This window comes from Colletotrichum destructivum, chromosome 1, assembly GCF_034447905.1.
Source record: "Colletotrichum destructivum chromosome 1, complete sequence".
Lineage (NCBI taxonomy): Eukaryota > Fungi > Ascomycota > Sordariomycetes > Glomerellales > Glomerellaceae > Colletotrichum > Colletotrichum destructivum.
Window position 1 is genome coordinate 671,184 of NC_085896.1, and position 24,171 is coordinate 695,354.

General features: G+C 56.4%; 6 protein-coding genes across 6 annotated transcripts; 4 read left to right on the forward strand and 2 right to left on the reverse strand.

Moving 5' to 3' along the window:
* The first annotated feature begins 408 nt into the window (after positions 1-408).
* CDEST_00196 (Putative aminotransferase class V domain, kynureninase, pyridoxal phosphate-dependent transferase) lies at positions 409-3,129 on the forward strand. The gene is made up of 3 exons (XM_062916355.1): positions 409-929; positions 1,058-1,422; positions 1,489-3,129. The coding sequence occupies exons 1-3, from the start codon at positions 806-808 to the stop codon at positions 2,410-2,412; spliced, it is 1,413 nt and encodes a 470-aa protein (XP_062772406.1). The 5' UTR covers positions 409-805; the 3' UTR covers positions 2,413-3,129.
* Positions 3,130-7,510: 4,381 nt separating this feature from the next.
* Positions 7,511-12,776, forward strand: CDEST_00197 (Putative SH3 domain-containing protein). Its single transcript, XM_062916356.1, is given in 6 exon segments — positions 7,511-8,429; positions 8,767-9,168; positions 9,308-9,381; positions 9,399-10,050; positions 10,116-12,013; positions 12,064-12,776. 6 exon segments carry the CDS (start codon positions 8,402-8,404, stop codon positions 12,124-12,126), a joined length of 3,117 nt encoding a protein of 1,038 aa, XP_062772407.1. The 5' UTR covers positions 7,511-8,401; the 3' UTR covers positions 12,127-12,776.
* A 216-nt stretch (positions 12,777-12,992) lies between these two features.
* Positions 12,993-15,498, forward strand: CDEST_00198 (Putative six-hairpin glycosidase superfamily, alpha-L-rhamnosidase, six-hairpin glycosidase). The gene is made up of 2 exons (XM_062916357.1): positions 12,993-14,202; positions 14,299-15,498. The coding sequence occupies exons 1-2, from the start codon at positions 13,163-13,165 to the stop codon at positions 15,482-15,484; spliced, it is 2,226 nt and encodes a 741-aa protein (XP_062772408.1). The 5' UTR covers positions 12,993-13,162; the 3' UTR covers positions 15,485-15,498.
* A 1-nt stretch (position 15,499) lies between these two features.
* CDEST_00199 (Putative ferric reductase transmembrane component-like domain-containing protein) lies at positions 15,500-18,557 on the reverse strand. The gene is made up of 2 exons (XM_062916358.1): positions 17,543-18,557; positions 15,500-17,470 (listed from the first exon to the last, which is right to left on the reverse strand). The coding sequence occupies exons 1-2, from the start codon at positions 18,229-18,231 to the stop codon at positions 15,847-15,849; spliced, it is 2,313 nt and encodes a 770-aa protein (XP_062772409.1). The 5' UTR covers positions 18,232-18,557; the 3' UTR covers positions 15,500-15,846.
* Positions 18,558-18,600: 43 nt separating this feature from the next.
* On the reverse strand, positions 18,601-20,960 carry CDEST_00200 (Putative Rhodanese-like domain, tryptophan synthase beta chain-like, PALP domain-containing protein). Its single transcript, XM_062916359.1, has 7 exons — positions 20,743-20,960; positions 20,432-20,621; positions 20,239-20,362; positions 20,096-20,186; positions 19,974-20,034; positions 19,553-19,916; positions 18,601-19,478 (listed from the first exon to the last, which is right to left on the reverse strand). Exons 1-7 carry the CDS (start codon positions 20,924-20,926, stop codon positions 18,846-18,848), a joined length of 1,647 nt encoding a protein of 548 aa, XP_062772410.1. The 5' UTR covers positions 20,927-20,960; the 3' UTR covers positions 18,601-18,845.
* Positions 20,961-21,683: 723 nt separating this feature from the next.
* On the forward strand, positions 21,684-23,931 carry CDEST_00201 (Putative ATP-grasp, subdomain 1 protein). The gene is made up of 2 exons (XM_062916360.1): positions 21,684-21,840; positions 21,904-23,931. The coding sequence occupies exons 1-2, from the start codon at positions 21,771-21,773 to the stop codon at positions 23,871-23,873; spliced, it is 2,040 nt and encodes a 679-aa protein (XP_062772411.1). The 5' UTR covers positions 21,684-21,770; the 3' UTR covers positions 23,874-23,931.
* Positions 23,932-24,171: the final 240 nt, after the last annotated feature.

Genomic DNA, 24,171 nt, shown 5'->3' on the forward strand with positions numbered 1-24,171 from the left:
TCGGAGTCGGAGTCAAAGTCGAGAAGGAAAAGTGTATCGGGGTTGGATCCAAGCATCATCACCACAGAAGACACAATATCAGATCCGCCCTGTCAACAGTTGACATTGGAGAAAAAGAGGATCCATCTCTCCCCCTCCTTCTCCCCCCCTTCTGGTCATTCTCCCCTCTTTCTCTCCAATTCCATAGTGGGAACAGGTGATGCCTCCTTGGCCTGTCAGTGGTCAGCAAGACTTTCCCCCTCAGCAGAGTCGCACCTGCTGCTGCTGGCAGAGACGCTCCTCAGTCCTGTCGCCCATGATTGGCAATGCTGCCAGCTGCTCCGATTTGCCCCGCCAGCCCGTCAGCCCGTTAGCCTAGGGACCGTCTGAGCCCCTCATTGGACTATGCGGGCCACCACGCGGGAAATATTCTGCGGAAGTGGCGCGGTGCATCAATCATCAATGATGACTTCACTTGTTCAACATCTATACAGATACAGTAGTGGTTGGAACAGTTGAACCGCAGGCTGCATAACGCAACCAACGTAAAAATTACTTACCTGTGTGTTCATGCCGTAGCTTACATCAGGCTATTTTTATTTCCGGGATCTTGACACAAACCAAGGACCATCCGGTCCGCCCTCTGCAGGAGTCACGAGCCTGAACAATCGTCTCGATTTCCCCACAACCCTTGGTCTCACGCCCGCGTCCGCCGTCTGCCGTCCGCCTCTTGCAAGCTCAAGCCAAGGCTACCTACTGTGCTTCGGAAAAAGCTGCGTTACCTCTCGCCTTAGTCAGTCGTCACCCGCAGCATCCCACCCCAAATATGGATCCTCCGAGCAGAGCACACGCCGAGTCCCTCGACCAGAAGGACGCTTTAAGGCACACACGGGACGAATTCGTCATACCGACCAAACAAGACATCACCAGCAAGACCCTCGCCAAGAAAGGTCAGCAACTGGAAACCCATCCCATGCCCCCAGCATCAGACGACACACTGATCATCCCCTTCCCTCCTTGTGTCTTCCTTGTCCTATGTGTCTAGTCTTCAACGGCTAACAATCTCGTGGAACAATAGATGAATCCTCTACCGCCTCAAGCGCCGGCCAGCAGGAGAAGTGCACCTACCTCTGTGGGAACTCTCTCGGCTTGCAGCCCAAGCGCACTGCCGTGAGGATACAGCAGTACCTGTCGACCTGGGCCACTCAGGGCGTCCAGGGTCACTTCAAACCTCTCGAGGACTCCCCGTTGCCAACATGGCTCGACGTCGACGCGAAGGCGGCCGAGATGATGGCCCCCATCGTCGGTGCTCAAGTTGCCGAGGTCGCCGTCATGCAGACGCTGACGGCGAACCTGCATCTTCTCATGTCGGCCTTCTATAAGCCCCAAGAAGGCGGCAGGCATAAAATCATCTTGGAGAGCAAGGCCTTTCCGAGTGACCATGTGAGCCATCTCCTCCATCATATGAGTCGTGTTGTGTAATGGTGGGCGTTGTTGACACTCGCTCAGTTCGCCGTAGAGACCCAGATCAGACACCACGGCCTCTCACCTTCCAAGTCTATGATCTGCATCGAGCCCCCTTCCGCCTCGCAGGGACCGACTCTCACCACCCAGCACATCCTCTCCACCATCGAACATCACGCCTCGGACACCGCTCTGCTTCTTCTCCCGGGTATTCAGTACTACACCGGCCAGCTCCTCGACATCCCAACCATCACTGCTTTCGCCCACAAGCACTCCATCCTTGTCATTTGGGACCTTGCCCATGCCGTCGGCAACGTGCCCCTGAAGTTGCACGAGTGGGACGTCGACGCCGCGGCGTGGTGCACGTACAAGTACATCAACGGCGGGCCGGGCTGCATCGGCGGCGCCTTCGTCAACTCGAGACACACCACCGTCACAACCTCCGTTGAGGACCCGAACTCCGAGACCGGGTACATGAACCGGCTCGCCGGGTGGTGGGGTAACGACAAGTCGTCCCGCTTCGTCATGGCGACAAAGTTCCACCCGGCACCCGGGGCCGCTGGCTTCCAGCTGAGCAACCCAAGCGTGCTGGATACCACAGCACTTTGCGCGTCGCTCGAGGTCTTCGAGGCCGCCGGCGGCATCGGACCTCTGAGGGAGAAGTCCGTACGGCTAACCGGATACCTCGAGAAGCTGCTCGAGGCGATGCCAGAGGACGAGAAAGCGCTGTTCCGGGCCCTGACGCCGAGGCGGCCCGAGGAGCGGGGCGCACAGTTAAGCTTATTGCTCGCGGATGGGCTGCTCGACGGTGTAATGGGATATTTCGAGGAGGTTGGGGTCGTGATAGATGAGAGGAAGCCAAATGTCATCCGGGTCGCGCCGGCGCCGCTGTACAACACATTCGTGGACTGCTTTGACTTTGTGGAGCAGTTTGGCAAGGCGTTGCGTAGGGCGAGGAGGAGCGGCTAGACATGGGTAGAAACTCTGGGAAATGCCTTTACCATTGGAGACCTCTCCTGGCTGGCCGAGTACCGGGTGATGATAAGAGACAGGGCCTGAGGCCTCGGCTACCGTGGGTTGCCAACTCTCGACTGCGTCCTGCCAACACCAGTGTCTGGCTTTGTGACCCTCATCCTGCGGAACATCAAGTGCCGTTTCTATCCATCTTTTTCTCACGTATGTTCGCGGTGAGTCGACGTGGCATTTTTTTGCATGATAGGATTGCAGCGTGATATATACATTCTACGTCACGATACCGAGCACGCTGTACTATTGCCCCCTGCCGCAGCGAACAAACGTGTTCGTTTCTTGGGAGGTTTCTCGTTCGCCGTCTACGGTGTGCTCTTCCGGCAATAAACATATGTGAAAAGCGAGCCTGGCATGGGGGACTGGTGACATTTTCAGACGGTATCTGAGAGCGCGTGTGCGCTTTCTCTTGCGCCGGCCACCGCGGCTTGCCTTGCATTTTTATCGAGTAGACCGCGCTCCTCTCCGTTCATCATCTTCGCGTAATTTGATGGCAGGTAACCTGGACTTTTGGGACGGTAGTCATGCCTTTTTGATGCGAGGCTAGAGAGCTTCCAATGCTAAAGTGCCTTGTTTGGGCTTGTCATCACCCTCATCAGCTTTAGTAACGAATAGACAACGAAACCCCGGAGGAGTTATGCCGTAAACCAAAACATCGTTTTACAACATCTGGGTCTTTCATATTGATCCTCTGTGTTCCCCACAGGAGAAGGCTGGTAAGGGTCAACGAAGCCCTCTCAACCCTTGACGAATCACATACCCTACGCCTATGGATACTGTCCTCGGAGGTGTTGGGTGGTTGATAGTTTCGATTGCAGGGAGTCTTGGCCTATCTGGGTGGAAGAGAAGAGGGACAGAATGGACAGAAGCCACCGATATGTCTACACCGGTCAGCATTCCTGTACGGGGTCATATTGTCGATTTGTTTGAGAAAAGATGTTGAAGAAGATGATGTCTATATTCTGGCAGAGACTTGAGGGAACAAGCACATTATAGAGTCCCCAAGGAACACGAATACTTTGTGAAATCGAACAAGGTGATGTTTCCAAGTTTTATCGTCAACTAAGGAATTTCATCGCGTATTTTAAAGTCATCTGTCACTGGCTATGCCCTGTGGCTGATTCTTCAAACAGGAAGTGTCTCATCTTCGTAAACGTCACCTGTTTTCCCCAAAGCGTATGATATCTCATCCATTTCGTGATCTAGGAGGGGGACATCAGATAAGCAATTCCATGCAGGCCTCAAACATCCTGTCAAAACATCGGCTTGCGGCCGAGGCCGAGGGGGTTCGGGACACATCACGTTCTAGCTGCCCCTTACACGGTCCATCCAAGGCCGTCTGCTGCCCGCTGTTGTGGCCAATCTTCGTGCGCCATAATGTAAGGCAGGTAATCCCAGAGTGGCCAGCCGACTGGAGGAGCTCATTTCTCAAGACCCCCCTCCCACTCTCCCGATAACTGCTTGCCCGTCTCCATCCTATTTGCATTGTCGACAATGAGCCCTGAAATCCATCACACGCGGTACAGATCACATACGACGGGTGTGAACCATGTTTTTTCTCTAGACATGCCTGGGGTGGGCCCAAAGCCGACGTTGTCTTCACCGAATCCTGCCAGGGGATGCAGGTCGAATATTCTCGGACGATCTGCGATGAGTGCTTGCAGCTACCTTAGGGGGGGATGCGTGGCAGATCTGAGCGAAAATGAAGCAGATTTCGGACGAGGGGGCACACATCGACGCAGCTCCTCGAGATGTTTATAACTCGACCAGATAACCTCCCGTATCATGATGAGTTCGTTTCCAAACAGTCGGTCATCCAGCATATGCCTCTCTCGCTGATCACCAATGTGAGAAGTCATGTCTCGGCACCGAGAGACACGGCGCAGGGAGACATGGCCTGCCAATCCTGCCCCTGAGCACAACATATCAGCCAGTCACAAGAACATGGGTCGGTGAGACACTGGCATGCACGGGTGAGCCAATATTCGCAGTTAGTCAGGCACTCCCGCTTCCAGGGAGGAAGGACCTGGACCCGACGAAGTATTTTCTTGCCTTGGGACAATCAGCTTTGCGTCTCCGCCAAGGGGGCAGAGGATGCCGAGCTTAGGGAGTCTATCTTACGGTAACGCATATTCTATGAGTCATCGTAGCAGTGTAGGATTACAATACTTTCATCACCAAATCATTAGTCGATCGAGTATCAGATGACCGATGGCTCGAGACGCCGACGGATGCCACTGGAGAGGAAAGAAAGGCATCTGGGCCGTACTTCATCGGTAGGGGGGCGAGAGCACAGACGAGCAGAAGCAAGCAAGATGCGTCACGCCAGCAGCCCCGGGGCCTCGGTCCCCCAAAAGGGCAGAGTTTCAGACCAGGTTCTCCTCTCGACACCCAATTCCACGTCTGACCTACCTACCTGCCTTTGGGCAGCGCAATTGACTTTGATCCGCGGCTGTAAAGTGCGATTGAGCGAGCACTGGCGCGTGCTCAGCAAGCTTCCGGGGAACTGCACAACCGCACGGGTTGCCGGCAACTTGCAAGGGCGTGTCCCTGCTGTCAAGACTGCGGTCGATGGGAACCGATCGTACGGCGTGATGATGGGTGCGGGAACGACGAAACTCTGTCTTGGGGGGGGGGGGGTTCGATTGCAAGCAGGGGGCGTCTGGGAGAGATGCCGCCGACAGTATAGGCTTGCAAAAACAGCTGGCATGCCGTGATGATTATCTTGAATTCCTTGCTCGGCGTCCGGATCCCTTGGCGGGACACGAAGCTCCGAGCTCAAGGGCTCTAGCAAAGCTGAACAAGCCACGGGGGCGGCGCCGCCGGACGCCATGGGTCCAAGGCCGCGGCGGCTGAGGTCGACGGCGCCGTTTGCGAACGGGGGGACTGAGGGGAGGGGAAGGGGGAAACAGCGTTTGAGGCGAGCAGCGACGACGAAACGGGCCAGCCGCATCGAAGCGCTGCAGGTGATGGCAGAGGCCGGTTTGCTGTTGAAGCGCGGTTGGCACAGAGAAGAATAGGTCGAGAGAAGGTTAAGTCACACTGACGGGGTTATCGACGCAAGAGGACTGGCTTATGTGCAATAGGGTGTAAGAGGCCCCAGAGGCTCTTTTGGCTTCCGATGCTGATCGCCGAAAACGGGATAGGAGGAGTCGACATGCTCGGTGATGGACACTGGGAACGTTGGGCGATCGATCCCTGAAGGTGCGCATGCCTTTCTGTCTATTTGTCTGTATGTCTGTCTGTCTTGTTGTGTATACTGGCTGTTCGTCATGCGCCGAGGTGGCCGAGCCGGAGGCTTAGTGGGGCCGGGTCGATCCCTGAAGGCAGCGAGTTGGAGGTAGCGGCAAGGCATGACGAAGGCGTGTTGTTTGCATGTGCTTTGTGCATCGGCATCGGTGGGAGTTGGGAGTCGTTACCTGAATCCGGACGACATTCTGGTGGACTATGCGAAAATGGAAGGGGAAGAAGTCACGACGAATGTGGATAAACTCGAATTGGTGCTACCCACTCTGCAGAAGCCGGACGTAGCAAGGTACGCGTCGATCTCGCCCATCGTGCATCGTGTCGTGTGCTGCTCGGTGTTGCTGGATGGTGCTGGCAAGTACAGCACTATGACGATTCCGGGTGGTCAATGTAAATCCTGCAGGGGTTGGCCAATGCGAATCGGCCGTTTTCTCAGTGGCCCACGGACCGGGCGGGGCCCTCCTTTAACATGAGGAAGTAGTCTCCCGGTGCAAGGGATATGACTAAGATACCTGGGCTCCGATAACGGGTAACGGAGTGCCGTCCCCCGTGTGTTACTGGCGAACGGACCATGGCGCATCAATGAGAAGTTGAGATGGAGGGCGTGTATTCTGAGCAGCTTCGGCAACAGGGAGAAGGAAAGGAATGAGAAGCAGCAGTATCAAGCGAAGAAGAAAAACCCCACAAACAGGAGAATGAAAAGAGGAAGGGAGAAGGAGGCGACAGACGCAAGACAATTCAATGGGGGTTTTGGAAGAGGACTGGCTCAAACGGGGAGATACTAACTGGCCCTTGTCGAATCCCAGTTGTTTCAAGTCAATCAACCCCCGGCATAGATGGAGCATTCAAGATGAAATTTACGGGATGCTCCTTCATTGCTCCCGAGGCTTCTCAGGTTCCCAGCTTGTTCGAGAGCGAGACACGACACGGAAGGGGATTGGGCAGCGGCAGGCTAGTTTCCTACCTATCTATATGCGTTATCCCTGAGAAAGTGGCACACACACCTGCTGGATGCGCGCGTGCTTGACGGACACAACAGCCGCAGCTAAGAGACTAAGAGACTGAGAGTCATCAGCCATCAACCGCCTCCAGTGTCGTCTCGCACATGAATCTAGATTTTAAGCTGCTTTAGCGGCGGCAGCACAGCAAAGGGGTTCCGGCCAACCAACGAGCGCCGCCGACCTGCTGCTCCGTCATATTCGCGCGCGCACACAAACACGTAGATGCTTGGGTACTGCCGGCACACAAATATACACAGCGCGCAACACACAGCACGCTTTTGGGGTTGACACCTCCCGCATGACCTACCTACTTCTACTGACCTCTACCTACCTAGGTACGTAGGTACACGTTGTTCACTTTTCCAACACCCACGCACACTCTCCTATTCCTCCCTCTTTTTTTCTTCTCCCCTTTCGCCTTTTTTTGACGTTACCGAACCAAGTCTTGGGCAGCGTTGGAACACTCGATACACCCTTAATTCTTCGTTAAGGAAGAAAAATAAACGAAAGAGAAAGATAAAAAAAACTGGACTGATCCAATATCATCAACATTCACCGTTGGTATCAATCTCGACCTGCACATCGCTCCTTCCTCCCATCATTAGTTACCATTATCACGACTTCATACTCATCTTCTGCCAACGATTCATTCGCCTCGCCTCCTTCACCAACTGCGCCGTTCCCTGTTCTATTCATAGCCCGGCTCCTTGCCAGTCCAGCCCCAGCCCAGCTCAGCCCAGCAAGCCATCTAAACCAAATCAACTACCCCTTCCCTTCCTTCCTCCCTCCCTCCCCCCCCATCCTCCTTCATCGACACCAAAGTATTACCGTTCCTGGCCTGTCACGACAACAACGCCTTGACCCTTGGCCTGACACACACGACACACAATTACAACCACGATCCCGCCGCTCCTTTTCCCGCGGGTGCGCGCATCAGCGGGCCACCAACGCTTTCGAAAGCCATTGTGAGGAGGCTCCAGCTGCTCTGGATACGCTTTCGCTTGTTACCCAACCAAACCCCATTTACGCATTCTACCGCGAAGCTTGGACTGCTTAGTCCAGCCAAAACACCAACCCCCATCGTGGCTAGTCCCGCCGTGACGCCGCACCCTGGCTGACCCGACGACAATCTCTCTCTAGCGCGCACCACTGCTAAGTAATAGCAAGTAGACACACGCTCACCCCGTTGCCCTTGCTCAGCCGACGAAACAGCGGAGTCGCAATCTCACCCCCCCTCGTCCGAGTTGATCCAACGCCGCCAACCTTTGCGCTCTTCTCCAGACCAGCCCACGCTTTGCCCGACCCATTCTTCTTGGCAATTGCCCAACGCCCCCCCAGCTTTTTGGCTCCCTCGCTCCATGCCACTGCACGAATAGTGGACCGTCTCTACGTCGTCTTCCGACCAGGGTCTTATTTTACCATCTGAAGGGCCACCCAAAGAAGGGGCTGCAGGCCAAGCGCAACCAAAATAATCCACGCCGAGACCTGCCGACGACGAACCGCCCTGCTCTGCTTTGCTCTGCTCTGCTCTACGGATACTCTGCACTGTATTACATTGCACACAAAAGAACAAATCCCACATACCGACCCTCACGACCCGGGAAGCCGCCCCGTCGCACCTTTGGCAACCCTCTCGACGTCTTGTCTGGCTGTGCTGTGTGCCGGCCCATGACCATTTATCCAACATGACGAGACCTCACATTATTCGCGCTGGTAAGTTTCATGCCACCCAAAACACCCGCGCCGACATCCATTCCTACTGGCGTAACGCACTATTCGGCACCCCAAACATAACCTCCCCCCCCCCCCCTTTTCCCAATTGGCCCTGGTTCTTCTGTGTCTGAGCTTTAGTCTGAACCCGTCTTGCTTTAACGGCTGGAACCGCAGCCGATCAATCTTGCAGAATTCTATCCCCCCTCCCCCCTGAACTGGAGAGAAGAGAAGAATAAAGACACGAGAGAGAGAGAAAGAGAAAAAGCCTTACTCAACTGCTCGCCTCCTCCGTTTGGCACGTTACGCTGACCTACCCTTTTTTCTTACCGCATTTCAGACACGATCGACCTCCAAGATCCCGACGCACCGTCGGCGAAAGACCACACTTCCAGAACGACTGGCGCCCTGGGCCCCCATCAGGCCGAGACTCTTCGAGAGGTTGCTCAAGAATCCGCCGAGGACCAAGCACGCAGCCCGACGCAGTCTTGGACAAATCACGGCGCCGACAACGACGACGACATTTCAGACTCGGACGATCTTGCCGGAAACGTCTCCAGGAAGCTCACCACTGCCGCCATGGACGACGCAAGCAAAAAACAACAGCAGCAAGACGCCTTGGCTGTCGCGCAGAACGGAGGTGCGTCAAACTCGGACGACGGCAACATGGACGACTCGGACGACGACCTGGACGACGACGACATGATGGACAAGATTTCGAGTTCGCCCTCAATTGAAGATGGTGGGTACCCTTCGATTCTGCCTTACCAACAATGGCCGCGGCGCATCGATTCTCTACCGGTCAGGAGAGACTGTGCCTCCCCCATTTCTCCTGTTTTTAGCGAGGCAAGGTCCTCTTCTCCATATACCGAGCCCATCAGTTATACACCCGTATTTCCTTCATGGCAGCATAGCAAGGCTTCTGCTCGTTCGATTGGCCGTCATCATCTTCGTGGTGAGTATACCGGATAGGGTCGACATACGAACGACAACGAGCGATACGACGAACCGCACGACGAACGGTACGACAAGCAACACACCGACGACTATTACGCCAACGACCCACCCGGCAACCAGTACAACGGCGAGTTTCACAGCCACGAGCAGTACCGCGACGAATACTGCGACAGGCGATGCGACGATTGGGAACGGTACAGCGTCAATGACACAAGTCACGAAGCAAAGTTCGGTCTTGAGGGCGTGGCACAGCATGGCCCGATTGTTCACCCGCTTCGGCTCCGCAAGTTCGAAGAATCAGACCACGAGGACTTTGCGCAGCGGCGTGCCGAAATGGAGAGGGCAGAAAGAGACGAGGCGATTGGTGGACTCGACGACAACGGCATCCCGCTTACGATTCCCTACCAACCCTCGATTCATGATGATGATGACGATGATGATGACGATGTTTCCCTTCCTGATGATTCCAGATACACCGTCTGTGGCTGGGGCTACGAGTGCTTACACGAAGCAGAGGACATCGATTTCGAATTCGTCTACGCGTTACACACCTTCGTCGCGACCGTCGAAGGACAAGCAAATGCCACCAAAGGCGACACCATGGTGTTGCTCGACGACAGCAACAGTTACTGGTGGCTGGTGCGCGTGGTCAAAGACAGCAGCATCGGTACGGCCCTCTCTCTCACCCAACCGCCACTTTTGTCTGGCAATGTCTTTTCTAACGTGAAATAGGCTACTTGCCAGCTGAGCACATTGAAACGCCAACAGAGAGACTGGCGCGCTTGAACAAGCACAGGAACATTGACGTAGTCGCTCCCTCCACGGAAGAGATGAACCTTTCTGACCTAGATCAGCTTTCTGCCACAATGCTTGGAGATCAGGCTGGAGAAAAGTCCAAGAGCACGTTCAAGACAGCTCTGAGGAAGAAGAAGAAAACAGTCGCATTCGCCGCTCCGACCTTCGTCGACTACTCAGACTACGACTATTCTTCGGACGAGGAGGATGTGGATGAACTCCTTTCCCAGCAAAAGGGTGCCCAGCAGCAACAACAGCAACAGCAGCAGCAGCAGCAGCAGTCGACAGCACAGCAACCGTCGGAAGAGAACATGGATGATGATACAGCCAAAGTGGAGCCTTTGAAGCCTCGGACAACAAATGAGATCAAGGTCGTGGAGTCCGCAAAGCCGGACGATTCTCTGGCAGACGATCCGAAACGCGATAGCGGCGAAATATTCGAGAAGCCCGAGGGTCCCAGCCGGTCACGAAATGGCACCGTCAGGAACACCGACTCTTTCTTCAAAGACGAAACAGTTGAGACAAAGAAAATCACCCTTACGCCTAACTTGCTTCGCGACGATAGTGGCTCGCGGCCCTCGACCACGGAGAGTGTTCAGGTTAAGCAGCGGCCGAGTCTGGATAAGATTGACAAGGAGCTGCAGCCGGACAAGAAGGAGGATAAGAAGAAGAAGGACAAGAAGGAGAAGGAGAAGAAGACGAGCACGATTCGGAGTTTCTTCTCGCGTAAGGACAAGAAGAAATCTACCGATGACGACGACGAGTCTTTCGGCAAGAGATCGATGGACATTGTCACGGAATCCCAAGATCGCGAGGAGGAGGAGATCAAGGAGCCATTGTCGCCGAGAGGGGATGGTCCGCAACGGAACCCGAGCAAGCTCCAGAAGCAGCAGCCAAGGGTGGAACCGTCACCGTCGAGGAAGACCGGGGCCGCTACGCCTCAGAAATCTGCCACCCGGGAACTGTCGGATTTCATCTCGACTGAAGGGCGACCCAACAACGTCTCGAACGTACCACCCGCCTCTATGCGTATTGTCGAGGACGACTCGTCGGACCCAGACGCCGCAGCTCAACAGCAACGGATCAAGTCTCCCGAGACAACTCGATCGCCGCCGCCACAAGAAAAGTCGTCGCTCTCCAAGATCATTCCTTCGCGGAGCGGTGGCAGTGACAAGCCACAAAAGGTCACCAAGGCCAAGTCACGGGTGGAGCTCGACGACTTTGATTCTTCTTCTGGTGAGGAGGTCGAACCTGCCGCCGCCGCCGCTGCCGCCGAACCGCCGGTGCAGCAGCAGGCTGAGCAGATAACAAAGGAAGAGAAGCTGGCCCGACCGTTGCCTGGAGCGTTCCCTGACAGCTACCTGAGCACCCAGAGCGGCTCGAGCGCTCAGACGGACAAGACCGTCACCCCAACGCAGCCTCAACAAGCTCAACCTCAGCCCGCTGCTGCGGAGCGAGAAAAGGACCGCCTTTCCGAGTCGCCTGTGCAAGTCTCTCCGGTGACGGCAAGCAATCCACCTACGCTCATGGTGGACACGTCAAGTCAGGAGGGACTCTCGACGTCACCGTCGCCGGAGCTCATTGAAGCCGAGGAGGCAGGTAGACATCGCGCGCAAGACTCAATGACGGCGAGTTCGACATCGACGGGCGGAAGCACCACTGGCAGCAGCTGGAACGACGCGAAGCTTCGGGCCTTTTTCGATTCGAGCTCGGATATCCGAGATATGTTGGTCGTGGTATACGACAAGAACGATGTGGCGCCTGCTGGGCCGGAGCACCCGGTCGCAGGCTCCCTGTTCCGCGAACAAAACGCTAAGTTGGCGGAAATCACAACGGTAAGCACGGTCTTCGGGATGTAGAGGTTTCCTTCGCTGACATACCACAGCAACTTGACAACATGCTTGGTGACTGGTTAGCACGCAAGCAAAGACTTCGAGGCACTGTATAAGACCTCTTTTACGAGCATCACGTTTTACAGACAGCGACTGTGTACAGCACCTTTTTGACTTTTTGTCGGCGTCCTGGTACATGGATTGAAAGGGATACGGATTGACGGACGACATTGAGGCGTGGTGGCTGATATGAACCTTAGCGCCATGATACTCTGCGCGCGCGTGCGGATTGTGCAGTTTCTTGTTCTTTTCTTGAGATGCGTGGACATAGCATGGCTTTCGCGGGAAGATGTTGTCTACCCCTGCTTGCCACCTCTTTTTTTTTTTCCTTCTCATTTTCATTTTGCTTAGATACACAACGCTCAGTCGTAACGTCGTGGCACAAGCATGGAAACTTTGCATAGGGGTTTGTTGGGCCGCTGGAGTAGTGTCGAGCCTGCCATTTGTGAGAGAGGGAGAGAGGGAGAGAGGGAGAGAGGGAGAGAGAGAGAGAGAGGCAGACGAGACGCAGAGCCGTCTAATACTATTGGGTTGTCTGTCCTTGAGACTTGATTAGTCTGTTATCTACTGTTGCTGTATGTGTGATGGATGGCGTAAGTGAGTTGACGAATCGGGCCGCCTTCGAGCTCAAGATAATAACAGGACGAGACATGCATCAGCAGCTGATATTGCTCGGCGTCAGATAGGTTATGATGTACTGCGTGTCATATCTTGCAAGCGCAATAAGGGGTCGGGGCCTGGGCGCTGGCAACCAAGACGATCTGCGTGCACCCGGGTTGCTGGAATATGTGGGTTTAACTTTCGCGCCAACTACCGTCCGCCGATCGTCCGATCTGGGGAAGTGCCGGGACCCCGCATTCCCGCCCGCGCCGACTTCAGTTCCCACTTACCTCTAGCTTCCATCATCCTTCATCCATCCTCACGGCCACTACTACTACTACCTGTGCAAGCCATTCATTCAACTCAACGTCTACGTGCGCCATTCTGACCCAGGGGCAATTGAACCAATTCGTTCTTATTAAGGCCCGGTCGCCCTTGCATGCCCTGCAACAGCAGGCGTCTCCCATCATCTATCCCTTGAAAACACCAGCAATGGGTGGCCTGTGGACAAACGTCTTTAATTTCGTGACGGCCCAATGGTCTCTCGTTTCACCAGACTGGGGCAGAACTCCCCGCCAAGACCGGCTGCACGTCCACGAGCCGAGCTGGCACCGCTATGTCCGGGCCAGCGAGTCCAGGACAATCCGGCCCGTTGGCATCGTACCTCATCTCACCCGCGGCGCCGTCACGAACCCTTCGGGCTTTATCAATGGAGAGGGAGGACCCGCGATATTCTACCGTCCGGAGGAGGCGGACGAAGCTCCCTCTGTCACGGTCGATTTCGGCCAGAACACCGTTGGCATCCTGTCGATTTCGTTCGCCGGGTCGTCGTCGGCCTCTTCAGCTTTTAAACACGATAGCTATGGCAGACCTGGCATACGACTCGCCTTCTCCGAGACGTTACAGTTCCTGAGCAACGTCAGCGACTTCTCGCGCTCCTATAACGGAGACACCATCACCCCCGGCAGCGACCAGATCGCAGTCCTCAAAGACCCTTACGTCTGGACGGCGAAGCACGGATGCCAGCACCGCGACGCCGCCGACGGGAAGGGCCAGGTCTGCGCGGACGGCCTGCACGGCTTCCGCTACCTGCGCATCTACCTCGACGCCCTCCCCGCCGACTCGCCACGCGCCGTCCCCCGCGGCCGCGTCGAGATCTCCAACCTCTCTCTCGCCCTTTCAGCATTTCACGGAACGCCCGACACCTTCAAGGGGTGGTTCGAGTGCAGCGACGAGGAGCTGACGGGCTGGTGGTTCGACGGAGTGTACACTAACGACCTCTGCGTGGACACCTTTCGCGGCAGGGAGGACGCCGAGCCGCGGGGGGCGGGGAGCGAGACGCTAGAGGGGAAGGTTGTCATCCACGACGCGCCTAAGAGGGACCGGGACCCGTATGTCGGAGACCTGGCGGTGGCGGCGCTGACGGGTTACGTATCGCACGGGAAGGGAACGGTGAGCGAGGCCAGCAGGAACGTGCTGGCGGATCTGGCGGCGCATCAGAGGGGCGACGGCTGGATTCCACCGGCGAGCATGTGAGTCGTCTTCCTCTTGTTCATCTTTTCCCCGCCCTCGATACTTTCACAAGCCGGTCTTCTTCTCGTCTTAAGGTTGGTTCTGACATACAGAAGCATGAACTACACGCTCCCCCTGTTCGACTATCCCCTTTGGTGGGTCGTTTGCAGCCACGACTACGTCTGGTACACGGGCGATCTGGACTTCCTCTCGGCTCACTATACTAACCTTGTCGCTGTGCTGGACCGCTGGTATCCCTCCGTCACTGATTTGGCGACGGGGCTCGTGACCAAAGGCCTAAACGGGACGGCCGGGTACGGCGATTACGCATTCGTACCACGGCAGGGTCCGGTGACGTACTACAACGCGCTGTATGTGCTCGCGCTGCGGCGGGCGGCCGAGATGGCGGTCGAGGCCGGCAGGGATGGGGATGCGGAGCGGTGGCGGCGGCGGGCGGGCGAGGTCTCGAGGGCCCTGACGGAGAGGAACTTTGACGAAGCAGTCGGAGCGTTCTGGGACGGCACGAGGGACGGGGTCTTCGTGGACGCGCACGCGCAGGACGGGAACAGCATCGCGATCCTCGCGGACGTGGTGGGCGGAGCGAGGGCAAGCGGGGTCCTCGGGTACTACGCGCGGGCGGCGGCGCGGCCGTACGGGAACGCGTTCTACGACTCGGATGCCGTGGGGGAGGGGTTTGGCGAGCGGGTATACGCGTTCGTGTCCTACTTTGAGCTGGCGGCGCGGTTCAAGTCCGGGGCCGGGCGTAGCGCCGTCGAGGAGATGAGGAGGCTATACGGGTGGATGTCGCGCGGGGACCCCGGGGTGACGTTCTGGGAGGGGATCGGCCCCGGCGGGAGGCCGTACGAGGACGGGTACACGAGCATGGCGCACGGGTGGGCGACGGGGCTGGTGCCGCTGATGAGCGGGTGGGTCTTGGGCGTGAAGCCGACGGGGCCCGGGTTCCGGACGTGGAGCGTGACGCCGGACCTGGCGGGTTTGAGGTGGGCCCGCGGGGTCGTGCCGACGCCTGGGGGCGAAGGTATCGAGGTCGAGTGGGAGGACCGTGGGGGCGGGGACGTCAGGATCCGGGTGAGGGCGCCGGATGGTTCGAGCGGGGTTGTCGGCGTCCCCGTGAGGGACAAGCGGGCCGTCGTTGAGGTCGATGGGAGGGTCGTATATGCTGGGTGGCGCGGAGGGGCCGGGGCGAGGTTGGAGGGGGAGACGGTATTCGTTGATGTTGAAGGGAAACGGGCGGGCTCCGATATTATGGCTTCTGTGAGGGGGTTGCCTGACACTCTGTGAGTTTTCTCGCCTATCAAGCGGAACAGGTTGACCAAGTAGAGAGTCGGTGGTTTGTGGCCTTGTGACGATGAGCACGTCTCTTCTGCAACACTACAGGGCAAGAAGAGACTTATGTGATGGAACTGGTTCGTAGAGAGAGAGAGGGGGGGGGAGGGAGAGAGGGACTAGGACGAGCTAGACTCAGTGCGCCTAGTTTGTGGACAACTTTGCACAGTATTGTGCAAAGGGGTGATTGTTGTATTATATCTGATTGAACAACGGGAGAGGGGGGAGCGATACGTGTTGGTGATGACTGATTATTTCTACAGTTCTGGTTTCTATACGAGTTATGCCAACGTACCACAGACTAACCATCCGTGTCACTACCAGCTGAATGCCTCGTCCACAAGCACAAACGCCTTCCTTGCTCCTTCCGTCCTCCCCAACTCCGATAACCTTGACCGCACCTCGTCTGTCATGCTCGGCGGACCGCAGACGACAATGCCGACGGGACCGCTCTCGCCGTCCCTTGCCAGCTCTTCGCGAAGGACGGCGTCGATGTTGATGCGCTCGCCAATCTTGATGCTGAGACCCACGTGTTTCGGAAGCTGGCCCATCTCGGGCTCCAACGCCGCGACCAGGGTTTCGTGACGGACACCCCACACGAGACGGGACCGACGAGGGGCCTCGAAGGAGCGCGCAATCGGCAACACGGCGGTGACGCCGACGCCACCGGCGATACAGAGCAGCGAGGTGCAGTGTGACAGCTTCGCCGTGGCGTTGGAGTGGTACGAGCCTTCTACCAGAACCGGGATGCGAAGCGGACCGCCGCCGGTCGCTGTCAACTTGGCACTCAGCTTTGCGGTCATTCCCGTGAGTGTCCGAGCGATGAAGGTTGCTCGGGGACCCGGCACCTTGTTGCTTCCCATTGCGATAGTATGGGTCTTAGCGTCGGTTCGTATATCGAATGGCGAGTCTGCGGCCGACTTCTCGGGATCGTCGTGGGAAACCGAGGTGCTGATGGAGGTGGTTGGCGGTTGGGTATGGCCTCCCGCAAACGAAGAAGCAACGGAGAAGGGATGATTCTCCCAGAATCTCCAGCCAAGGGTAGGAAAGCAAAGGTACACGACGCCATGGGCATGCACGTTCTCGATCTCGATCCGCAAATAGTCCCCGTCGGACCCCTCTACCGGCGTCACGATGGCAGTGCGAACGCCGTTGAGGACCATGCGCACCAGTCTCCAGATGCGGTCGAGGCCCCAGACGGCAATCGCGACGAAAGCCCAGATCTCGTAGCCCCAGTTGTACGTGTAGCAATACCAGATGTGGTAGTAGAAGCCGATGAGGAAGAGGGCGACGAGCAAGTGGTGTAGGGAGAGGAAAAGCTCATAGGCCTTCTGGCGGACCACGAGCAGGGAGGCAGGCCAGATCAAAACCGCCGCCACTGTGCCGACGATGCCCCAGATCCAGTATAGTTTGGCCTCCTCAGCGGCGTAATCCCCAAACATTTTGTAGTAGACAAGAAGCATGATGGAGTGGAGGACGGTGTGGAGGATGGTCCAGTAGCCCAGCCAGCGGTGCAGTAGCAGAAAGGTGCCGTGGCTCCAGTCGCTGAGCACGAGCAGCGGGTTGTTTCTTGCCGAGAAGAAGAACAGAGCGACCATGTTGCCGAGGGCCAGGTTTCCCGCCCGGTTGCCGATGACGCTGATCTCCTGCTGCTGGCTCGTGGCGAAAGAGGACTGCGGTTGGATCATGTGGTACGGGGCCAGGAGGAATATGACGTTCAGAAAGCTGATGACGGCGATGTACAGAGCTTGACCTCGGGTCGGGACGATTCCGCCGCCGGCTTTGATGGCTACCGGTTCGCGGTGCTTCGTACCCCAGACGGCAGGGTGAATGATGGTTGAGTTGAGCCACGTCCACGTTCGGCTTCGAGTGATACCGGGCACGAAACGGGCGAAGGCGAGTACGACAGGGAGGAAGAGCGCAACGAGCGTTACTATGATCCTTTGGGGAGCGTCAGTCTTGTGTCGCGACGACCGACCCTTGGACGAGCCATGCAAACGCAGCAGCACTTACGTGTACGTGGCATGGCCAGTCTCGTTGATTTCGAACGACGTCATGCCGTTGTACTGCTTCTGCCAGTCGGCCTCGGCGACAAAACTGGTTACGTTCAGGGGCTGCTTAGCCTTGATGGTCGGCAGCGCGCTGTGTGTGCCCAGGGTGCCGGTTCCCGAGTCGTCAGATCCGCCGCCGTGATCGTGCCTGGCCTTGATCTTCCCATGTCCGCCGTGGGCGTCGGTGTTGGTGGCGTTGGTCCCGTGGCCTTCCGAGACCCGCGCCTCGTCCGCCCGCGCCGCAACCAGAGCTTCCGAGTATGACACCACGGGCTTCCACTGGTAGTCGCCCACGGTGCCGGTCGCGAGGTGGGCAGCCCAGTAGTCCTCGAGCAGGCTCCTGGGCGCGTTGTCGGACAGCGGACAGTAGGTATCGAGGCAGAGTGCCATGGTGCGGAGGAAGGCGTCGTCGCTGGTGTAGCATTCTGGCGGCGTCGTCGTGGTTGAGTGGCCCGAGCCGTGGACCTCGCCGCCGTGTGTTGGTGTACAGAGGAGCGGACATCCTTTGATGACTCCTCGACAGGCGAAGGCACAGGGTGGATGGTACATGGTCTTGCCCCATCCGATCAGTCCTCGTCCGTCGGCCAGCACCGCAGGGAGCGGCAGGCTGGCGAGGACGCCGAGGAGCAGAACGCCATTCTGCGACAGCATTGTGCAGTTGTTGGGAAACCGAAACTGGTGCTGCTTGGACGATGGCTTTAGTCGGTCCTCTCGAGGTCGTATTCCAGATGGGAAGCAGCGCGCGGCTGCAACGCATCTTTAATATACCGTCTCATCACATTTCGGTTTCCTAGGCCGAATCTCTGAGCGGGACTTTCTTCTAACACGGACGTATTTTTCACCGTAACCCAACCTGTACATATCAAACGAGACTCTTACTTTGTCCCCTGTCATGATGTTTTGTGTGTGGTACTGAAGAAACCGACTCGGCGGCGCAGATATCTTGCTCATTCTCTCTCTCTTGGCGTCTTGGCTTGCATGTGTCCACCGTCCACGACAGCAGTTTTTGGCTGTGCCGCTGGAAAATAAGCACGTCCGCAAGTATTCTCATTGGGTCCTACCTCCCCTTGCCCCGGTTCAAGGGTTTCAACCCCACTGGCTAGATGAAAGGGACCGGGACGCCCCCTGGGGGGCTTAAAACAAACGTAACTAAACTATTACAACTTCACGGTATTGGCCTCATCGAGACGTATCTCTCAACAACCTATGTAATCCAGGGGTGGCAGATGATTGATTACCCCGACAAGAACAACAGGTTGCGAACCTCATTCCTTGCCATCTAATGCTTTCCAAAGCTCGTCAGCTCCTCCCCCAACACTGAGCGCCTCAACCCCTTTGCCCCTGAGCAGCGAGGTGGCCAGGCGCGATACTTCGCCGTTATAGCAAAGGACTAGCACTGGCACCCCGCGACTCTTTGCCCTCTCAAGCGCGCCTACTGCCGGGCCATCCTTAAACAGCATCTGCAAGTTGGTCCAGACCCTGTGGACGGCGTCTGCGTCTCCAAACAGGTCGACGCCAACTGCCGCTCCGGGGCACAGAGCGTCCAAGGATACCCGATGGGCTCCTTCGATGTGCCGGTTTGAGAATTCCTGTGCGCTTCGAAGGTCCAACACCACCAGCGACTCGTCTTTGGGCTCTTGCAGCGAGTTGCCCTGTCCCTGTGGCTCAACGCCCTTGAAACAAGTCTTGATCCACCCAGTAAAACCGGCCTTCCCGCCGCTCTTGATCCTGGATGTGCGGCTTTGGACCGGCACCGACTTCTCGCTCAGTTGCGTGTCGGAGGCTTCATCTTCCTTTCTGTCATCGGACATACGCCTGGTGTTCAGCATGTCGGCAGCTTTTCTGGGATCCAGTATCCACCGCTCGTCGTGTCTGTCCTGATCACAAGAGAGGAGGATCTGGAGGTGCGAAGACCCTAGTGTCAGCTATATCCCTCGCAATGAACCAAAGACTCCATGAGAGCGGCACATACTTCGTTCTCGATGGGCGAGAACTCATCGTTGGCGAGCTTCTGAAAATAACCGTCCAAGTACTGGTAGGGCAGATCACTGCAAGTGAAGACGCAAGAAACCTCTCCCGTGGCATCATCGGCCAGGCTTTGAAGCTTGCCGCCGGACTTGGCTTCGGCGATGTAGTCTAGAAGGCCTTGGAGAGCTTCCCCTGACGAGGGGCCTGCGATTATGCCCTCGCGTGAAAGCCTCATGGACATGCGGTAAGAATCGGCCGACGAGACTTCCTGCTGGACATCCACTGTCCCCTTCCACGGGAAGCCACAAGTTTGAAAACCGTAGAAGTGTCGAGGACCAGGCGTTGGGTCTCCAAAGACATTGAAGACACTGTGCGCCGTCAGCTACTTACTCAATAGGCGAGGGGTCTTGGCTGGGTCTGCTTACCCGACGACCTGTATTGAGGGGTTCTGGGACTTCAAATACTTTCCCGTACCCGTGATACAACCTATTTGATTAGTTAAGTTCATGTTATTTTTCTTGAATGGAGCCAAGTCATGGTATCTTACCACCTGTGCCGACGGTCGTACAGAAGACTTTGATTTCAGGGAGCTGACTGAGGATCTGAGGCCCAGTCCAACGCTCATGGGATTTCCAGTTCTGACGGGTCAGTATCGAGAGCGCCATCACCAGAGGGAGAGCTCCCACCGACATTTTCGTTGTCATATTGTCCTGGATAACAAATTTTGCTGTCTTGGGCTGCCCTCTCTCTCAGCCTTTGCATGATACCCCGTGGATCTGTCGGCTCTTGCTGCGCAAGCCCTCCATACAGCGACCTGCGACACCATTGTTGAGGGAAGCCAAAACACAACTAGGGGTTTTCGCATAAGGGTTCGGCAACTTACACATTGAGACCGAAAAATCTCAACAGCTTGAGCGAATCGGGATGTTTCTTGTTCGTCACAAAAGCGGTCACGCTCTCGTTTCCCCAGAGCACGCGAGAAAGTATGCCAAGAGACAACACAGTAGATCCTGAGCTTGCCTCGACTATGGACTTGTCGGCGGCGTTTGTTTGGGCTAACAGCATCCCCAACGCTGCGTGATGGTCAGGAAATTTGACAAAGATCGAGACAAGAATCTGCAAGATAACCAGCCGAGACAAGACAAGGCTTGGCTAACGCGGGCTCCTTCAAAAGAGATCAGGGAGCCGACTTACCCGGCAGAGACTTCACATTCTGCGCTGGTAAAGTCGTGAGAAGCTTGGCGTAGATTCTCACACCATCGCGTCTGAACGGATTCAGACGATCAGGAATCTCGACCAGAGGCAGCGGCGGGCTGTTGTCAGGGTTGTAATAGTTGGCCACGGATTCTGGCCCGCGGAAGACGTTTAGGGGATCCATAATATAACTAGCATCGAACGATTGCCGTTGTTCGTGTGGCGTTGACACGCTTTGAAGAAAAACGGGAGTTTCCAGAAGCTCTTATAGAGCTCCAAACTGGCGGGGAGCTTCTTTGGTAGGTATTTGCCTCGCAGATGCTTCCCTCTTGAACAGCGGCTGCATCTCGCGGGGTGGAGGATCAGCCACGCCATCATCAACAGCACAACTCATTCGCAAGTTTCTCACCACCCCTGGCCCTTCTGTACCCTTAGATAACTAGGCCAAGTCATATTTTGGTTCAGTGTTCAGCATAGTTACCCTCGGATTCCATCACATAGAGGCGCGCAAAGCCGAACCTGGGGGGGGGAAGGGTCGGTGGCGCCAAGCCCGAGATGAAATGCAATGCTACATGGACTCCTATTGCCCCATTTAGGCGAGCAGGTTTGAGAACGCCCCGTGGAGCGTTACTGCATTTGGTGGCAGGTACAGTATTCGATCTAATAGTTGCGAGGCCTTGTGGCCTCCATTAGACCCTATGGACTGTACGATGTCGCCAAGGCCACGATGGCGAGCGACCTGCTTCGGGGTGCACTAGACTCGGCCTTAGACATGTAAATTGAGTGCATAAGAGCAAGTTTAAGCGGCCTAGGTTCATCAGCGACTTTTTCCCAGAACATTTCGGCAGCTGAGCGCCGATCAACTGGATCTCCCCGGCATCTAAAGACTTGGCTGTTATCCCGACCTGTGTCTTTGCATTTGAAACACCCAATCGAGCAAGCAGTCTTGATGTGAAGTAACTACCAACTGGCTTCCGCTGGTCCTCTCACTCCTCTGCAAGCTAACGCTGCGTCGAAGAACCTGCGCCATGGGGCATCCGAACCACCTCGAAACCACTCTTGGAGACCAACTACCGCTATCCTTCCAGGGAGGCTTGGGTACGATCTGCATGCAGCTCTCACACTTTGTCCTCGGTATTCTGACTCTTTGATTTATTGTAGCTCTGCTTGAGATTCGGGATGGCATTAAATCGCCCAGGGATCATCGGTCACCACCGCAACTGTGGGCATTGGATCTCATCCTGACGCCGATCCCCGAAGAGTCCCTGCTGAAGAAGCCACTCAGCGTAACCGATCTCTCTGAAGAGAGTTTTGGCAGCGTGAAATTCGAGCTGCTTAGAGACGGTCTCAAGGCTGCCCACCGGTCAGTTGCCAAAGACACGGCGACTGTCATCCGGTTCTTCTTCCCCGCGGAGGGCGGCTACGTTGCAAGATGCGACTTTCTTGAGCGCCGTTTCGAAGGCTGCGAAGCCGTCGAGGCAGCAAAGTCTTTCTTGCCGCCTCTTTCGTCCATTCTTGCGGTCCCGCAAATCCTACCGTCCATGAGCTCGCTGAAGCCAAGCTCCGTCGGCATCGTCTCTCAAGCGATCGGCGGCGTCCTTCTCAAAACCACCGCGTCTCACGAGCTGGGCTCAATTCTTCAAGAATTGGATCGCGAGATGGAAAATCGGCTGTCCTTTCCATGGATTCTGCAGCAGCAGGTCAAGCGACGCCGAGTGTTCTGGGTTCAGGGACGCGAGGACTTTGAATCGAGTCGCCGCGCCTATGAAGCTGCTTGGGCGCTTGGCATCACTCTCGTAGTTCTTGATCATCCGGGTCACTGGCTTGAAGATGATCGAGGTCCTCACGCCCATCTTCGGGAGGCCTTCGTCCCTACCAATATCGATATCGATGACGGCTTCGCCCAGCGTATTGTCAACGCCGTGCAGAATTACCCGCACCCCGTTGATGGTATCACTACCATCAGCGACGTACGACTGGCTGGAGTAGCCCAAGCTTGTGAAATACTCGGCCTTCCAACGTCACCGTCTGCAGCATACAGTATTGCAGGAGACAAAGCCGCCACCAGAAATCTTGAAGCCAAGGGCTCAGATGATTCTTTCGCGGTCAGCAGCTCTACTGATTTGGACGCCGCTCTGGCGCACAGGAGAGGCAAGCTCGTGTACCCCCTCATCGTCAAACCCTGCACCGGCTGGAACTCGGACTGCGTGTCCAAGGTCCACGACGAGGCCTCTCTCTGCGCGGCTGTCGCTCGCGCCTCAGCTCGGCATGCTAATTCTCCCAACCGGAGCACTGGCGTCGTCGTTGAGCCCTACATCGACGGTCCAGAGGTTGACGCAAACTTCGTCATACTGAACGGCGAGATCCTCTTCTTCGATATCACAGACGACTTTCCAAGCACGGCGGATCTGTCCAGCAGCAGCGAAACAAAGAATGATGCCAACTTCATGGAGACTTTGATGGTTGTACCCTCCGGGCTCCCGTTGAATGAGAAGGCAATGATGAGAGAGTGCCTGAGACAGAGTATCCTCCGCCAGGGTTTTGAATCTGGCGTTTTTCATTGCGAAGCCAGGGTCAGGCACTCTATGGCACGCTACGCACCCCGGGATGACAATGGACTGCTGGACCTTCAGGTCTCTTCAATCACCGGCGAAACGAATAACGCCACCGCTGAGCCATCTTGCTACCTTCACGAGGTGAATGCACGACCTCCAGGATACCTTAACACCGTTGGTGTACTGCTCGCCTACGGAGTCGACTACTACGCAATAAGACTTCTCTTCAGCCTTGGCTCGGCGGGCGAAGAGCGCGTCAGGGCGCTCTCACACCCGTTCAGGGGCGACGGACCCCAGTACACCCTCGGCGTCACCATCCTTCCCGCCAGACGCTCGGGGGTCATGGACACCGAGGATGCGGTCGAGGAGCTGATGGATCGCCACCCGTGGCTGCGGGACTGCATTGTAGACTACAAGACCTGCAAGAAACGCGGCGATGTCGTCCAGGGGCCCGAGTCGGCGGAGCTTTGGTGGGTGGCTTATGTCACGGTAGCTTCGAGGGTGGGACGGAAAGACTGTCTGGAGAAGGTTCAGTTCGTCCAGGATCACTTTTCGTATAAGCTGATTGGAGAGTGAAAGGACAAGAGCTTTGGCACGCTTACCTTCTAAATCCAAACTTAAAGCTAGTTATGTGTATGCTTGATCGGTAGTGAATGCCTTGCCATGCTGTGAAGACACAGGTGACCTGTCGTCTTTTGCTTCCGATGTCCTAGTCACCCACAAATCACCTAGGATCACTTTACGAAGGCGGCTGCACACGGCGTCACACTATTTCAGCTATGTTTCTACATGGATTACTTCCTTCACAGCTCGTCAACGTATTAGGAAGGTCCCCGAGACCATGCCCGTTACGACATCTGCAAAACAAGCTCTT

Excerpts from the sequence above, each read along its gene's own strand:
- CDEST_00196 (XM_062916355.1), top strand. The coding sequence starts at position 806 with ATGGATCCTCCGAGCAGAGCACACGCCGAGTCCCTCGACCAGAAGGAC. Across the intron at positions 930-1,057 it reads CAAGACCCTCGCCAAGAAAG|ATGAATCCTCTACCGCCTCA; the intron begins GTCAGCAACTGG and ends GTGGAACAATAG. Across the intron at positions 1,423-1,488 it reads AGGCCTTTCCGAGTGACCAT|TTCGCCGTAGAGACCCAGAT; the intron begins GTGAGCCATCTC and ends ACACTCGCTCAG.
- CDEST_00197 (XM_062916356.1), top strand. The coding sequence starts at position 8,402 with ATGACGAGACCTCACATTATTCGCGCTG. Across the intron at positions 10,051-10,115 it reads GGTCAAAGACAGCAGCATCG|GCTACTTGCCAGCTGAGCAC; the intron begins GTACGGCCCTCT and ends AACGTGAAATAG. Across the intron at positions 12,014-12,063 it reads AGTTGGCGGAAATCACAACG|CAACTTGACAACATGCTTGG; the intron begins GTAAGCACGGTC and ends GACATACCACAG.
- CDEST_00198 (XM_062916357.1), top strand. The coding sequence starts at position 13,163 with ATGGGTGGCCTGTGGACAAACGTCTTTAATTTCGTGACGGCCCAATGG. Across the intron at positions 14,203-14,298 it reads TGGATTCCACCGGCGAGCAT|CATGAACTACACGCTCCCCC; the intron begins GTGAGTCGTCTT and ends GACATACAGAAG.
- CDEST_00199 (XM_062916358.1), bottom strand. The coding sequence starts at position 18,231 with ATGCTGTCGCAGAATGGCGTTCTGCTCCTCGGCGTCCTCGCCAGCCTG. Across the intron at positions 17,471-17,542 it reads ACTGGCCATGCCACGTACAC|GATCATAGTAACGCTCGTTG; the intron begins GTAAGTGCTGCT and ends CGCTCCCCAAAG.
- CDEST_00200 (XM_062916359.1), bottom strand. The coding sequence starts at position 20,926 with ATGGATCCCCTAAACGTCTTCCGCGGGCCAGAATCCGTGGCCAACTAT. Across the intron at positions 20,035-20,095 it reads TACGACCGTCGGCACAGGTG|GTTGTATCACGGGTACGGGA; the intron begins GTAAGATACCAT and ends CTAATCAAATAG. Across the intron at positions 19,917-19,973 it reads CCCTCAATACAGGTCGTCGG|TGTCTTCAATGTCTTTGGAG; the intron begins GTAAGCAGACCC and ends GACGGCGCACAG.
- CDEST_00201 (XM_062916360.1), top strand. The coding sequence starts at position 21,771 with ATGGGGCATCCGAACCACCTCGAAACCACTCTTGGAGACCAACTACCG. Across the intron at positions 21,841-21,903 it reads ATCCTTCCAGGGAGGCTTGG|CTCTGCTTGAGATTCGGGAT; the intron begins GTACGATCTGCA and ends GATTTATTGTAG.